Source organism: Vidua chalybeata, chromosome 2, assembly GCF_026979565.1.
Source record: "Vidua chalybeata isolate OUT-0048 chromosome 2, bVidCha1 merged haplotype, whole genome shotgun sequence".
In the NCBI taxonomy this organism is placed as follows: Eukaryota; Metazoa; Chordata; class Aves; order Passeriformes; family Viduidae; genus Vidua; species Vidua chalybeata.
The window spans coordinates 98,930,408-98,946,227 of record NC_071531.1 but is presented as its reverse complement, the minus strand read 5'-3'; the positions used below and the strand labels follow the sequence as shown (position 1 = coordinate 98,946,227).

The 15,820-nt window shown below is 38.6% G+C and overlaps 1 protein-coding gene across 4 annotated transcripts in view; it reads left to right on the top strand.

Moving 5' to 3' along the window:
• RB1 (RB transcriptional corepressor 1) overlaps window positions 1-15,820 on the top strand; it is a 68,795-nt gene that overhangs the window by 25,736 nt on the left and 27,239 nt on the right. The window contains exons 11-17 of one of the 4 annotated variants that reach the window (XM_053936678.1): window positions 635-722; window positions 1,175-1,291; window positions 1,992-2,048; window positions 2,137-2,168; window positions 2,246-2,322; window positions 2,537-2,739; window positions 14,363-14,577. In XM_053936678.1, the coding sequence (XP_053792653.1) occupies window positions 635-722; window positions 1,175-1,291; window positions 1,992-2,048; window positions 2,137-2,168; window positions 2,246-2,322; window positions 2,537-2,739; window positions 14,363-14,389 (601 nt within the window). In that variant the 3' untranslated portion in view covers window positions 14,390-14,577. The other 3 variants (XM_053936679.1, XM_053936676.1, XM_053936680.1) reach the window with 3 other exon arrangements.

Below are 15,820 nucleotides of genomic sequence, written 5' to 3'. Positions count from 1 at the left end.
CCGGCCGCGGCTGGAACTCGGCAGCAGCAGAGCAGGGCCTGGCTGGGGTCTGGCCCAGCTGGGGGGTCCGGTCACCTGTTCAAAGGCCAGAAGCAAGAGAGCTTTTCCTGGGGCTTGTTCGTCTTTAAATGCAATTTCACACAGGCGTATTCAGCTCTCTTTCTGGTGGTTTAATGGAGTGTCAGTATTCAAAACTAGCCAGCTGATTGGTTCTGTCAGGTCCAAAGGAAGCTGCCAATGTCCTTACAGGGAATCATTTCCATAACTCCTGGATTTTTTTTTTTTCCTTAACTACAAACTAAACTACATTAAACCAGGACACACACAAAATTCTACTTAAAACCAAAAACAGCAATGAAAAATTCAGGAAGTAACAATACCATAGAAGAATCAAGCTATTTCTGAGGTGTTAAGCCATTCTTTTGGTTATTAAAATTATCACAGTCCATGTGTAAGTAATTACATAAATTGCATTGTTAGAATTCATAGTTGTTACCACATTGCAGTAGATTCTCCTGAACAGTTTGTTTGGTAACTGGAGTGAGAACACATGGTGTGTGGATTTGCTGTTCATTTTCTGGAAACTGTCAAGACAACCTTAATGCTTATTGTGCATTTCATTGTGTTTTTCCAGAGCAGCAATGAATAACATTCAGCAGTTGATTATGATTTTAAACTCAGCGACTGATAAACCATCAGATACTCTCATGAAGTATTTCAATGTAAGTGACTACAAAGATTTGTGTAGGATTCTTGGAATTATCACTCAAGCAAAGTATACACCTGTAGATCCGATGCACATGTTTTTGAAAAAGTACATTTTTATTGGGTTGGTTTAAGTGTAATCAGTCATTTTAGAAAGCATTTCTCTCTAACTGTTGTGTACTGGAACCTTTAAAATGCTAAAATACTTCAGTTACTGAGCAACATATTAAAATTATTTTAGGTGTGTATTAAATGGAAAAGCAAGGGGATGTAGAAGGGAAACAAAAAAGAGAAAAAAATGTACTGCACTCTTTTGAATACTCCATTTTTATTTATGCTGATAACCTTATTGAAAGGTGTTACAAAGGGAAGCAGGACTTTTAATCATTTAAATGATTGAAATGTTTTTGAAGTAAAATGTCTTTTCTTTGTCTTTGCTTCCCCTAATTTGTTTCCTGTACTTTTTTAGAATTGCACGGTGAACCCTAAGGATAGTATCCTGAAAAGGGTGGAAAGTTTTGACCACATCTTCAAAAAGAAATTTGCTGAAGCAGTTGGACAGGGATGGGCTGAAATTGGCTCACAGGTAGGTATTTGGGTTGAATATCACTCACTTGAGCTCTGTTAGTTAGCACTAGCTGGTGTGAGACCTGACTTACTGACTGTCCTCATTCAGTGTAGATCGGTAAAGGTAAAAAGTAACAGTATGCTTTTCAAATTGAGGAAGTACTGTAAAGAAAACATGTAAGCATTCTTAATATGTAAGCTCTTAATATGTGAGGAGCTATAGGAATTGGGTGGAAGTATGTTGGAAGTACTTTACTGAAGAACAGAAAAATTTTTTGGTCAAAGTACATTAATTGAAATGTATATTTGCATTCATTAGGCTAACTTGGCCTAAAACTGCCAAAGGTGACTCACTTCCTTATAAAGTCAGGAGAGCAGCTGTGCTTTCAACAAGGATTTTGGAAAATAAACCCAACCAAGCTTGTACTCGACAGTCTCTTTCCTGTCTGTCAGCCCTGCTTTTTTATCCTGTTAGCTGTGAATCAGTGTGAACACAATTCATGTTGTTACACTTGGTTAAATCTTCACGTGATTGGGGCAGTCACACGCCTTAGTAGCCCTTGAGGCCTCTCCAGTGTTACTGACCATTGGAACTGGGATCAGTAACTTGTTTATAGCAGCATTCAACTAGAATGTTGTGGATTGTTAAAACACAAGAGTCTGCCTGTTGTATTCTGTCAAAACTTCTTGTAATGTTCCTGAATTTCTCATTCTAACAGAGGTACAAGCTTGGAGTGCGTCTCTATTACAGAGTAATGGAGTCCATGCTGAAGTCGGTAAGTTTAGTGCTGGTATCTCAGTACTGGCAGTACCTCTGGAATTACTAAGAATATTCACAAGTTTGGTCTGATTTATTTATTTCAGGAGGAAGAGCGCCTCTCAGTGCAGAATTTCAGGTACTTGCCCCTAACTCGTTATTGAAGTCTGCTATTTGAAGTCTTGGTCAAGTACTAATAACTTCCTTTCTCTTCAGCAAACTTCTGAATGATAACATCTTCCACACATCTCTCCTGGCATGTGCTGTTGAGGTTGTCATGGCTACATATGGCAGTAAGTTAAATCTAAAGTCCTTAATTGCATTGTTACTTATTGGTAGTTACTACTATCTATTCTAATATAAATAGCAAAAAAACCCACCCAAAATACAAAAAACAACTCATTGAAATGTCTGAGCTAGCAATGATTGAATAAATACAAAAAGGAAAAAACATCAAAAGTGGAAGAATATAGAATATGTGATAATTTTAGTCTGTTTTCCCTTCAGGAAATGCTTCACAAAGTGACAGTACCAGTGCTGAAACAGACTTGTCTTTCCCATGGATTCTCAATGTATTTGATTTAAAAGCTTTTGACTTCTACAAGGTGATTGAAAGCTTTATTAAAGCAGAACCCAGCCTAACACGGGAAATGATAAAGCATCTAGAGCGCTGTGAACATCGAATTATGGAGTCTCTCGCTTGGCAATCTGTAAGTAATGCTTTAAAGTAGAATTTGCCCTTGTGTAATGTACTTGCCTAGAAAAAAAGAAGTCACACCCAGCTCTATAGAATAAGTTCTGGTCTTGTTGAGATTTGGTTCTAGAAAAATAAATTAAAAGAGCAAAACAAGATTAGTTTTGGAATGTCTTCTGGTTTTAGAAAAAGGGAGCGTATCAGAAGAAGTAGTCAACATAGGTCTGCTGATTTATGTGATTGTAAGCCAGCATCATTTTACTAGTCTGGCACAAATCATAAGGACAATAACCTTAATTGTGTTTTGATACCAAAGTCAGCAATAAATTCAATGTTTTTATTTGAAAGTTATTTTTTATCCAGCTGCTATTCCTTCTTGGAATAGGGCCTCAGTTCTGGGCATCTGATATGTTTGCTAATAGTACTTAAAATACTGTTTTGCATTGTCCTTTGCATTTTAGTCACTTTGGTATTTTTGGATGCCATTAAAATAAAATGCTGGAAGGTTGGATTATTTTTTTTTAGGCTGTATTTCAGTAGATCAAACATTTGTTTCTTTTCATTGTTTGTTACTTATAAACCAGAAATAGGCTATTTATGCCACAAAGCAGGAGACTATAGAGGCTGGTAATTTTGACCAGAGAGACATAAAGCACCCATTTTAGAACCGATCCCATATCTTTTAGTTATGGAGAGGAAGGGGGTATTTTGAGAGGCAGATACTATTTTAGGAAACTTGCAAGCATGCAAAAGGTGTTTGGGAATTATAACCTTAAGAGGACAAAAGACAGAGGTACAGATACCTGGGTTTGACTCTCTACAAGCAAGAAGTGGCTCCTGCTACCTTCTACAAACCAGCTTGAAGCCAGCTTGCTGATCAGCAGTATACCATATCCACCAGTTTCTACCCAATAACTCAACCAAGGAAGGCAGGATAATCTAATTTAGACCTGGGCTTTTAGACTGGAAAATCGAGAGAGTTGTGTTTTCAAAAATTATGGGCGTTGCAGGCTTTTGTGAAACAAATGATGATGTCATCAACAAGCATAGGATTATTCCAGGGTTTTTTGAGTGCTCTGCTTGAATGTATTTTAACGTTTTGACTCTCTCTTCTTGAGTTTTTAGAGGGGCGTGTTTGGTACTAGTTTGGGGTGGCTGATTTGAGTGTTAATAGCCTGGAATATTTCAGTTGGAAGGGGCCTACAAAGATCACCTAGTGCCAGAGAAGGATGTGGAGTGAAGCCCAGTAGAGGGGATGAAAAGAAATGTGCATGACATGTATCCAGGGGCCCTGCTGATTCACTGACCTCCATATCACCTGGTCTGGGTCTCCCCAGGCTCCAGACAGTGAGTGTCTCCTGTTGCTGGAGGCTTGGTGCCAGAGGGCACAGCAGGTTTCCCTTAAAAGCTGAGGGCAGCTGTGGCAGCCAGGACAGGCACCCCAAGATTCTGTGCTGGCCTTCATTGCCTCCTCTGGCTGCCCATGAGGGGAGGAAGGGGGCTGTGAGCTGTAAATGACAGAGTGCTCAGGAGAGGAGGAGGAGGATTAGTGAAACATTTTCTGTGCCAAAATGCCTAAGTCTTTGGGTCACTGCAGCAAGGGACCTGAAGCCCCCCATAGAAATGTAAAGCCTAGAGTCCTCTAGTGCAGAAAATCTACCCCTTCCTCACATCTGAATGTTGGCTGGTTTTGCTGAGAAGTTTAACTTATTAGAAACAGGAGAAAATACTTACACAGCTGACTCAGGATGCTGTTGAGGTATCCCAGATAGGCTTAGCTGGTGAACAAAAGAATGGTTTACTGTATTCTTCTGCAATTCCTTATCTGGGTATTGCCTCCATGCAATGGTGTACAAGGTTTGCAAGTGTCTGCTTAATTAGCAATTCTCTCAAGAATGGGCAGGCAATTAGTTCATAACAGTAAATACCTCTGAACCTCCAAACACTTGATAAAGGAGTAGAGAAAAACCAGATGCCTTCTTCTTGCTCCTAAAGAATGTCTCACCAGAAGTGGTTTCTTTGGGTTAATTGTAAACAGTCCAAGAAAGATGGAATCTTGAGAAAGTTCAAGTGTCCTCATATGGTTAGACAGTGGTTTTGTTTTATGTTTTTTTTTTTAATTAGGCGTTTTTTTTCCCCTCCCAAAAAAGTGTTAAAATGAAGAAGAAAAGCATGGAATGAGTAAAACTTATGCAAAAAAACACCAAAAAAACCATCTAGCTTAGTAAATAAGAATATAAACTTCTGAGAAACATTTATTTACAAATATTTGCTTAATGCAACTTTGATTGCCCCACTTACTTGCTGTCTGTTATATTTTTGTTTAGTTCTTGTGTCCTCCACCCTCCCCAGGTAGTGTGTTTCATTACAAGGCTTATCTGCTTCAGTCGTTGCTCATTCTCCTGACTCCTTTAAAAAGCAGGACCTTGGTGAGAGATTTAAAAGGATTGAGCAATTTAATACCAAATAGCTTGAATTTATTGCAGTTTTACTTGTCACAGAGCTTTTGTGAGGAAGAATGCCTTGTATAATTTCTCTGAAGAAAGAGTCTCAAATGCATCTGACCTTTACCTGACTTGGGAAGCTACATCAAATGAATGTAAAAGATTCTGGTTTTTACTGTTTTCTGAAACTAATATATTACTCCTTAGCTACTCATTGTGAGTATGTTTATGGCTTTTGCATAGCTAGCTGATTTAGTCATCTGTGCTTTAGGAAGGAAATGAAACTTTTCTAGGTCATCCTTTCTTTTAACAACAAAAAGCATAGCTAGACAAAATAACGGGTAGAAAGCAGTTGAAGGTTCTTCTCAATAATTCTTGATTTCAAAAAGGAGCAAATACATACTGACTAAATAATGTGAAAAGTACTTATTTTTTCTTAAATCTTTATTGAACCCTGAGAGAAGTCCCATTTAACCACTCAAATATTTACCGATGAGGTTATGATGCTTCTAGATGAAGATTATGTGGAGATCAGCTTAGAATATATCAATAATGCTGCATAATTTTTATTTGCAAAATAGAAATACACTGTACAATATTCTTTACTTGGAATTTGTGCTCACAGTATTTTGAGCATTATTTTGATTTCGTAACTTTAAAGGGAACTGAAATTACTTTAGACTCAAAGATGCTGAATAGCCTTTGCTTTATTTTTATCCTACTTATAGAAATATGATTTAAATCCTTCCACAGGTAAAATCTGTTTCCTATGAAAGGAATGGCTTGTTACCTGCCAGCCTGGGAGTTTATGTTCATCCTTTTCCATAATTCTATCAATTTGACCTCCCTTGTGGCCACCCAAAAAAGTAATTGTTTTGAATATCTCAAATGAAGGTTACGTGAACAAATTTCAGAATACCTGAATTTCCCTTACAGAAAGCCCTGTCAAGCGCCATGTCGCATCTTTGACTGAAGTATTGTTGCTGTTTGCTGCAGTTTGTTAGGAATAAACAAGGAAGAACAGGTTTTCAGGCAATCAAATCAAACAAAAAGTCTCTGAGTTTTCCATCTGTTTTGAGTGAAATACCTGTGGGGTGTTTTTGGTTTTGCCATTCAAGGAAGTAGATGCCTGTGGAGTATATTTGTTGTATCTGAAAAGCAATTCAGCTGTATTTCCCTGCCTCTAGCTTCCATTCTGCTCACATGCTCTGAATGGGGAAGTACAAGCAAGGTACTGTGCTTTTCATGCTGCTACTTAAAGAATGTTCTCCTTGCAAATGCCCTTTTACATGTACAGTGTTGGGGTAGTAAAAGGGTCTTGTTCTTCTGCACTGGAGCTGCAGGCCAACCGCAGCCTTGTCTGAAGGTAAAGCAAGTTAGAGACAGAAGCACTCCACTCTTTCCTGGTTAGCCCTACAGATCATAGTGTTCTGTTAACTTGTTAGCTCATCCAAGTGAGCACTAGGAGTATTCTAAGTGGTATTTATCTTAGGACTGGAGTTTGTAAAGGTTATGTGGTAGCTCTTGCTCTTAACAGGGATGAGGGTCAGCTGCATTACCACCTGCAAACCTCCAACAGCTCAGAACAGAGTGTGAGGGTTCATTGTGGCAGGCTAAAGGGAATTCAATTCCCAGCCTGCTTTGGTCTGATAACTTCAGCTGTAGTTTTCGTGTGAATAACAAACAGATGTGAAACTGAAGCAGCCAAGCACTGCAGCTTTTGACACTGCAGCCTTCTTTGGTTGTACTGCTTTATAATATATGCTGTCCTAATTAGTGTTTTAATTTTTATAAGGAGGGAGGAACACCAGTATTGATATATGTTGTGATTTGGAGTTGTAGTATATTTTAGAATTTTTATGTCTGATGCAAGAAAAACATGGCTTCCTGAAGTTACTTCTCTTAATGGTTAAAATATGAGTAGAAGTAGACAAGTGTGCTTTGCTTTGTTTATAATGTCTTTCATGTGGCATTGCCTAAACTGTGCTCCATAATGTTTCTCCTTTTTTAGCTTCTTCTTTTCTGTGGTTTCTATTGTCAATTCAACATTTGCAGTGAAATCTACAGTATTGTTTTATCACGTAGTGTTGATTTAATATAACTCGATGTTTGCAATAAGTATTTGTCAACTAACTATGTAGTCTGTGTTATTACTTTAATACCTCATCCCACACCAAAGACTTCTGTTGGTTTTAAATTACGCAGCTCACTGCAGCAGAGTGCCTTCGTGCTCAAAACCATGTATTCCCAAAGAATATGTTATTGCATTAATATGACAAACTCGCTGAGCTGGAATAACAGCAGACCTACTTTGATCATTCATTAAAGAAAAAAAATATTAAATAATATGTTTAAGATTTGCATAAAAAGCATTAGGCAAATCCAGGACAGGGTAAAGCTGTGAGCAGTTAGAGGTCATCAAGTGCTCCCTAGTACTTTGGAATAGTACAGGCTTAGCTATGTGACCTCCTGGTCTTTGATTGTACAAGGACACAGTTATTGTGGAGTTCACTGTTCTTGAGGGCTGTTTCCTTGGCTGTACAATTTCAAATTAGGTTTCTGTGCTCCTTGTAAGGAGGAATTGAGCATCTAGAAAGGGGAGTTAATATATTTTCTTGTGTGTTGAATCTTTCTCAGTAGGGATTTCTGTTAGGTGTGTCTGAAGTCCTACAGCTTCTCTGAAGGTAGGTGTCTACATGCAGTTTAAAATCCTCTTTGGTTTTGACATCTTAAGTGATTCCTTTTAAATCAGGAAGTAGGAATGGTCACACTGTTAACATTTGATACATTAGGGTACTGGATAGGTGGTTTACTGTTGTGTTAAAAGAATGAATCTAAAATCTTTTTGATAGGCAGCCAAGTAAGGCCAGGCAGCAAGGGCTGGGTATTTGGGGCTGAGTTTGTACTACTGGCCTCAAAAGGGCCAATAGTTCGGGCTTAAGTATTGCCCCACAGTCATCAGGGATGTTTCCTTGGTAACGTGTTCCCTGGCCTGTTCTGGCATTTGTCAGCTCTCCTTCGGACAATGCCTAGGCGAGAGTTGGGGCATGATGCAGCTCAGGGACTATTTTCAGCTGCTGGATGGATTAGCAGTGCAGAATGTGTAGTTATGTGGGTGCAAGCTGTGCTTTGCCACTTGCCCATGAGGCCTCAGGACAGGCTGTGGCTCGTTGTGTTGCCACCCCCAGATGTAGTCGCGAGTTCAACCACGAGTGACTCCAGCACTGACAGATGAGTCACGCGTTCCTGCGCTGTCTTCCCTCTGGGCTGTGGGACTCGTGCCCGTTTCTGCACAGCAGCTGCCTTCTCTTGGGAAAACTAGTTTATGTCAGGTATACTCCTTCCATGCCTGCTAAATTTTGCCTTTCCTCAGATACAGGAATACTGAATTTATCAATGAGGGACAGCCTTAGGCACAAAAAAAGCACCGAGTATGTCCAGAAGGACAACATCTGCAAGCATGCTCGCTGGCAGGGTGCAATCTACCAAGGGAGCTTCACCGGTGTAAAGACAGGAATTGCAAGCATCAGATTGCTCATGCAGACATCACTCATGTCTTGTGGGTTTCTGGATTTTAGGCACCTGGTATCTTGTCTCAGCTTGGAAGTTGCAATGGGCAGTGATTTGTAATATGGAATTTTCTAGGGCTTTTCCTGCAGGGGACAAAACATGCTCACCAAAGGATGGCTTGTCATGTGCTCACCATGCTCCTTTTAACAAAGTTACATTAGGAGTATGCAGCTTTAACCTTCAGAAAGGAACTGAGAACATATTTGAGGTTTTCTGTCTGTACATACTAAATATATTTCTGCTTGCATCATGAATGTGTTCCAGAAGCATGTGGGATGAGAGAGGTCACGACCACCACTGCTCGTCAGCGTGATAGTGCTAAAGCTCATACTGATTCTTCTGCATGTGCTCTAAATTTTTTTAAGGTTGTGACATTTCAGTTGTCACAACTGTGGCTGGAAAACCTTCTACGATTTTGCCTTTATCATAACAGGGCACATTTTTAAGAGTCTGTAAGATGATTGCTTTTTGGGGTTTTTTTGGGTATTTATATTTGGGTGTACCACATAGTGTAATAAAAATATATTAATATATTTATGGTTATATGCTTTTTTATTTTGCCTCTCTATATACACACACTCTTTAATAAATGCTTGCCTTTCTAGTACTCCTGAAGAGTTTCCTTTAATGAAAACCATGCTGTGCTTTTTGAGGGTTGAAACTTTTATCTGCCTTAACAGCTGAAGGCAAATTGAAAAACCAGGAAGAATAGTGAATTACAGTCTTCACTGTCTCTCCCATCACTTTGAAAATCTTCCCTGCCACTCCTGTTTATCGTGAGGATGACTCAAGCTGTTATTCATGCTTGGGTGTTACCATTTGAGCAAGTCCTCCAGGCTACTGGAAGAGAAGCCAGAACATTTAAAGCTGAGGTCCTGTGTTTCCTGCTTTTGTCTGTGTTGACAGTGTGTTCACTTCTTGGTAGGCACTCACAAAGTGCATAAAGCACTCACTAGGACTGGGGGATTTTGGTTATGTTAGCAGTGTTAACAGGTTTATCTGTTGTAAGTATACCAAGTCAGCCCAGCCCTTAAGATGCTCTTGCTTCAAGTACAAACATGACCAAAGGGATTACCTAAGACATGGCAACTATGCAGAGTTTTTATTCTGTGACATCTAGATGCCATTCTTGATTAAGAATGTTAAGTTTTTTCCTACTGCTTTAAGATGTAGAGTTTCTCTAATTAAGAGAATATGAGTCCTACTTCCATAACTTAGATATTTAGGTTTTCTCTGCACTTGAGACTGATCTGTACTTCCAGGAAGCAGTTCATTCTATTTATTTTAAACAGGTATTTTACAAAGGGATTATCCACTGTCATTTGTCTCAAATGACAAACCTAAACTAGATTTGTCTGTTATAGACAAATCTGTTATAGTTTTGTCTGTTAAGGTTAGTAGAAGCAAATCATGTGCTTAATTCTACTTTTCTTAACTGTGTTTCCCCCTTCCTTAAAGCATGAAAGGGAGATTAGCAAGAGGTGGTTGTGCAATTATGCCTAGGTTTGCTTTAGGTGGCTGATTGTGCTGTATGTTGCCTGTAGTTGTGTTTTACGTGGAGGTCATGTACCCAGGCTGTGTCAGGATCGCTCTGATTATAGATTTACAGCTGTGACAGGGAGCTGGGACTTGCAGGCTGTGCTCAGTGGAGCTACCAGCTTTCTGGTGCACCATAAAGATACCTTGTCTGTACACCAGTACTAAGTACAGATTTAGTCACAGAAATAAGTCTGCATTAACATGATAGATTTTTCTTTAGTCTGTTTTTCTTTAAGGTTGGCTGATTATAAGTAACAAGGAATAGTGAAATAGTTTTCTAGGAATTCTTGCTTCTCAAGTTGTTGGGGTTTTAAAAAATTAATTTTAATACTGTTCAATGTTTTGGTGGTCATATTCCAGCTGTAGGAATTTGATTTTAGCTCTACTATGTTTTTAGGTAGTTTGAACTTCAGCTTTTCATCCTGCAACACTACTATATCTGCATTGTAAATATGTTGTAGGAATGTTTAAAGGTTGCCCATGAGGGAAAAATGTATTAGAATTCAGGGAGGTGTCTTGGCAGTTCTTCAGTTTTGTAAAATCTTGCTGAATTGTGGCAAATTTGATGTAACTGTCTCCTTAAATACAAAAGTAAATAAAGCTTGGGTTAAGTTCTGTGACTTGCTCCTTCCTTGGATGGGACTATGCTCTCCAACTTTGTGGTTTTAGGAATCTCTGTAATGAAACTGGTAGAATTAATAAAACAAAGTTTTGTTTTGGTTTTGGGGGTTTTGCTGTTGTTGTTGATTGGTTGATTTTGTTTTTGTTTTGGTCTGGCTTATTTTATCTGAGCCAAAGTCCTGAATAATTGTCACAACCTTTTATTACTCTTTCTTTCCTTACTGCTGTGTCATTTGACTCACTCTTGCTGAGGAAAACTTTTCTGAGGAAAGCAAAATTAGTTTATGTTAAGAAGCAAAGTGGGTGCCAAACAAACATTCTTATGTGGAGGTTTGGGTTTTTTTTCCCAGCTGTGTGCTCAATTTTCAAGCTCTTAAGGTGATACTAGTACCATGTCAAACTGTCAGATTCGGTATTATTGGAAGATATTTTTGTTTCCTTTCTTGCTGCACTTTCTTTAAGTTATTGCATGCATAAAAGCATGGGGTTTGAGTTGCTTTTTTGTAGTCCAAATAAATGTTTTTGTGGCTGCTTTTATACTGTATAAATATATAGCACTTATGTTTATGTGTTTGTTACAGTAACTTTCCAGTAATAAAAAGCCCTTGTAGGGGATGTGGATGCCCCTGTTCACAGGTGCTGAGCGGGCATAGTGTTCAGCACCCTCCAGAAAGGTAATCCCTCTAGGTTTGATGGAAGCCTTTCCTTTGGCTTGGGTTTGCCTGTCAGAATGGGGTAGGTGCAGGCTGGTAAGTGCCTGTGGTACAGCTGAGTTTGGAGCCTCTGCAGCTGCATCCCTGGTGTTCTGCTGAGCCCCTGAGCAGAGGCTGGAGGCTCACCCAGGTAGACTCTGCCTGGTCTGAACTTGGCTCGGGCACGTCCCTGGGCTGCCAGCACCGTGCTTTCCCTTTGGGAGTCGTGCTGCCCACACCAGGGCCCGTGCTTGGCACGCTCTCTGCATGCCTGTTGCACCTTCCAGCAGCTGGGAGGAACTCAGAGATCTTATCTGGACAGCAGTCAGCACTGATTTCCCACCCCCCCCCATTTGCTACCAGGGGGAGCGTGTGAAGTACAATAACATGCAGTATATATGGTAAAATTTCTTTCACATGTAAGAAGTGTGAAATAACCTAAGTAGACCAGCAGTTTTCAGATTTGATTTCATTAGTGAAACATATTTTTTGTTAGGTTGAAAAGGTAGATATTTTGGTACTTCTTCACTGTTGATATTCTCTTTTTTGTACATGTTTTATTATGTGCTTAATAAACTTTTCCAATCGACTTCCTTTCATAAAGCAGCAGGATTTGCAGAATTCATCTGAAAAGCAGAGTTAACCTAGCCACAGTTGTTTTCATGCGAGGTAAAGTTAATATTATTCCCAAGGTGGTTGCATTAATTTTGGGTGCCTCCTGTTGCTAGCATGGTTATTTAAGAATTTTGTTCTTTAAGACAGGAACTCACTGTTTAAAAAAGATAGAGTTAGGGGAAATATTAAAACTATGTGTGTGCAAAAATGTTCTTTTTATCTCATCATAAAAGAACTTCTTTTCTAGTGGCCTTCCTTTGTCGTTGCTTGTGGTTTGATCCTCAGGTTTAAACTACAAAAAATTTACCCCTTCCTATTGCTGGACAGCTTTTAGTTCTGATAGAACTAGAGTGGGCAGACTGCTTCTTAAGTAGAAAAAAAAAGAATTATTTAAAATCTGAATTCTCAGCTCTGGAATTTTTAGTTTTCCAGCAATGTGGTAGGTTTTATAAAAGACCAGAAAATGTGTGAAGGGTTCTTTTTGTTTATTTTAATTTTGTGGTAAGTTCAGTTTTCTTATGGGAAGAGCTGGGCTTGCTTTTAGAAGCAGCTGTATGACAGGAACTGGATGGGGATGAGGTGATAAATATGAAAGGCTTCAGTATCAAACCAAAATTGTGAAAACAAAATTCCTCCATGCAGCTTCTTGCAGAAGTGTCAGACTGTGCAAGCTTGGCATTCTGAATTTGGCTCATCTTAAATGAGCCCTATTGAGTATGTTCTGTAAATGTGTTAATGCAGTGATAGTTGTGTTTATACAATATTTTCAATATTCTGGTAATTGGATAACAAATGCAGCCCAGGCATTACTGTCTTCTAGATTTAGAATAATTCTGATTTATATTTTGCCTCAGCTTTTGAAATGTATCATCTTTCATTTTGTTAGTGGTGCTCAAATGCCAGAAACCCTGAGGTCTAAATGATGGTAGTCTAGCAAAATAGGGAACCTGTCAGGATTCACAGGCCTGCCTAGATGCAAGAACCTTGTAATATTACATTTACTTCTGGAAAAGTATGAACAAATTGCTTATCATTGATAAAACTCTTAGAAAATAACTTGAAAGAATAAATAAGGCTAGTGGATACTGTGCTCAGATGGGATTTTCAAAATTACCAGTCTCAAATTTTAGGGTTCTCTAATTTTAGCTGAGTTCTTTGTGTAATTCTAGAAATCTCACCTTTGGTTATGATGGTGCTTGAAATTGCAAGTGAAAGTCTTTCTCACTTGCAAGAGATGATGGAAGACTGTCAGATCAGGAGTGATACGGAAAGATGGAATGACAATCTAGGGCTCCATGCCTCTTTTCAAAGAAATGAGAGGGGCACTAGTGAAACGAGTAGATTTGAAACAAAGGATGTTTGGGTTTCTTAGTTTTGTTGCCCCTATACACACACACAATGTGAACTTTTTACTGCTGTGAACATTAAAAACTTTATATACATTTACAGGAAGACAGAACAAGCTCACAGAAGAAAAATTTCTGCTGAACACACAAATATATCTGACCCAGATAGTGCCGAGATATGACTGATGAAGTGAGACAGCACTAGAGAAAGCCTTGTGTGCTTCTTCTAGTGTTATCTTGTTCCCCAGGCATCCAGCCTTGTCTGCCATTGGAGTCAGGATTGTAGATTAGCTGTATGTTTGGGGTCTGATCAGCTATTCTTGTATTTTACCTGGTCTCAAGAGCTCTTCTTCAATTTTTGCATTTCTGTGACTGAGGTTACTTCCTTAAGAAACAAAAGCTTGGAGGTTGATTTCATTTACAGATTCCTTCCTTACCTGCCTGAAGCATTTTCTATAGGGTTCTTTTTACACACTTTTAGATGAAAAATACAAAGACATATTTGACTTGGTGGTATTGGTATTTCATCAAATGTGAAATACTTGTATACTGAGGTAAAAAAAAATTGCCTGGCATTCTGTTCCTGTGAAAGCCAGAATTAAAACTTTAAGCTGAATACAGAAAGTATAAAATTGGACATATTTTGATTTTGAAGTACCATTTGTTGAGGTAAGTCTAAGGTGTTTCATAGCAAATTCTTTTCCTTGTCTTTTAAATCTGCTGGTTAATTAACTAGTTATCAGTATCTAGCTGCCTTTAGATCAAAATCATGCTCAGAATCAATTAAATTTGCCCTGCTTTTATTTTTATAGGAAATGTGCATTTTCTGCATTCTGTAGATGAAGAAACCACACTACAAAGAACAATTTTTAAAGTTTTGATTCTAAAACTGAACTGCTAGCTCTCCCTGGCTAGGCATATGAGTAAAAATAATGCACTTTTAGGAAGTACCAGTTGCAACACATTCAGATCCTCAGGAGCTCTGACAATGTAAGCCTTTTTTTATTTGAAATGTCTTGGCATGACTTAGGAATGTAACTTCTTATCTAGATTTTACATTTAAATTTTGTCATAAGACCTTACCAGAGACAGAAGAGTTGGTGTCAAAGTCAAGAGCAGAGAGAGGGAGTGCATCTGTTGAGGAATGTACCAGTGAAAGCATTGCTCCATCCACAGCTCTCCAGGATAATCTTGTTGCAGAACCAGAAAAGGTGGATAAAACCTCATCCAGTCCTGAATAGCTGGTACCCTGTCTTTATATCACCTTGTTGTGGGAGGTACAGTTTTACTTCTCCTCTTCTGAATCAGATCAGGAATTTTTCAAGTAATGGTCTGTTTTTCAGCATTATAGATGATGCATTTTGACTGTGTTGGTTTTTTTTTTTGTTAGTATATTTGTTGTGTTTTTTTTTTTTAATTTTATTTTTATTTTTTTATTTCCTGTGAAAAAGTGAAAATGTTTAATAATAAAAAATACAAAGTTGCTGGCCTGAAGAGTGAGTGCAAAGCTGTCTGTCTCTCTACTGTCTCTGCTTCTGCAGACTACTTGAGGTAATATGCCAAGGAAACTTTGGTTTAAAGGGGAATATTCATATATGTGGCTTTGTCTGCTTGTTCTGCTTTTAAGTCAGTGATGGGTTTTTATTTTTCCCCTGCAGTTTTTTAATCTCAGTAAGAGTAGGTTCTGTTTATCAGGGTGAGGCTCTGGAGTGCTCACTGCTGTAAGGCAGAGGGGTATTGCTGAACAAGTTGTCACTCAATTGAGTAACAGCTATGACAAGCTCAGGGGAGTAGAACCCTGGAAACATAGCCCAGCAGGGACATTAGGGGCTTTTGTCTCACACTTCTTGGAGGGAGTCTAATATTAAACACACCCCTTAGAGAGAGAGAGAGGCATTGGGACTTTAGAGATGCATATCTGATTTTGGACTTTGGATTTGTCAGTGGCATATGGAAAACAGAGAATTTCTACTCATGCCAAGAGTTTCGTGCATTTTTTTGAAGTTGGAAATGGGTCAGAAGAGTTTAGGATTCCCAACAAAGATAATTGCTTATTTCAGATGTCATGCAGACATTTATAGCTATGCTATCTTTGTAGCTTAAGCCCATACTATATGAAGTTTACTTTCATAAATTATGTGGATAAAGATTGAAAATGCTGTTAAATTTAAAATTCAATCAACACTAGCTCATAGCAGTCATTGAATAACTCAGTTTCCCAGTAGTAGGAGGCAATGTATGGTTGATTTATACCAGTTAAACAGAAGCTT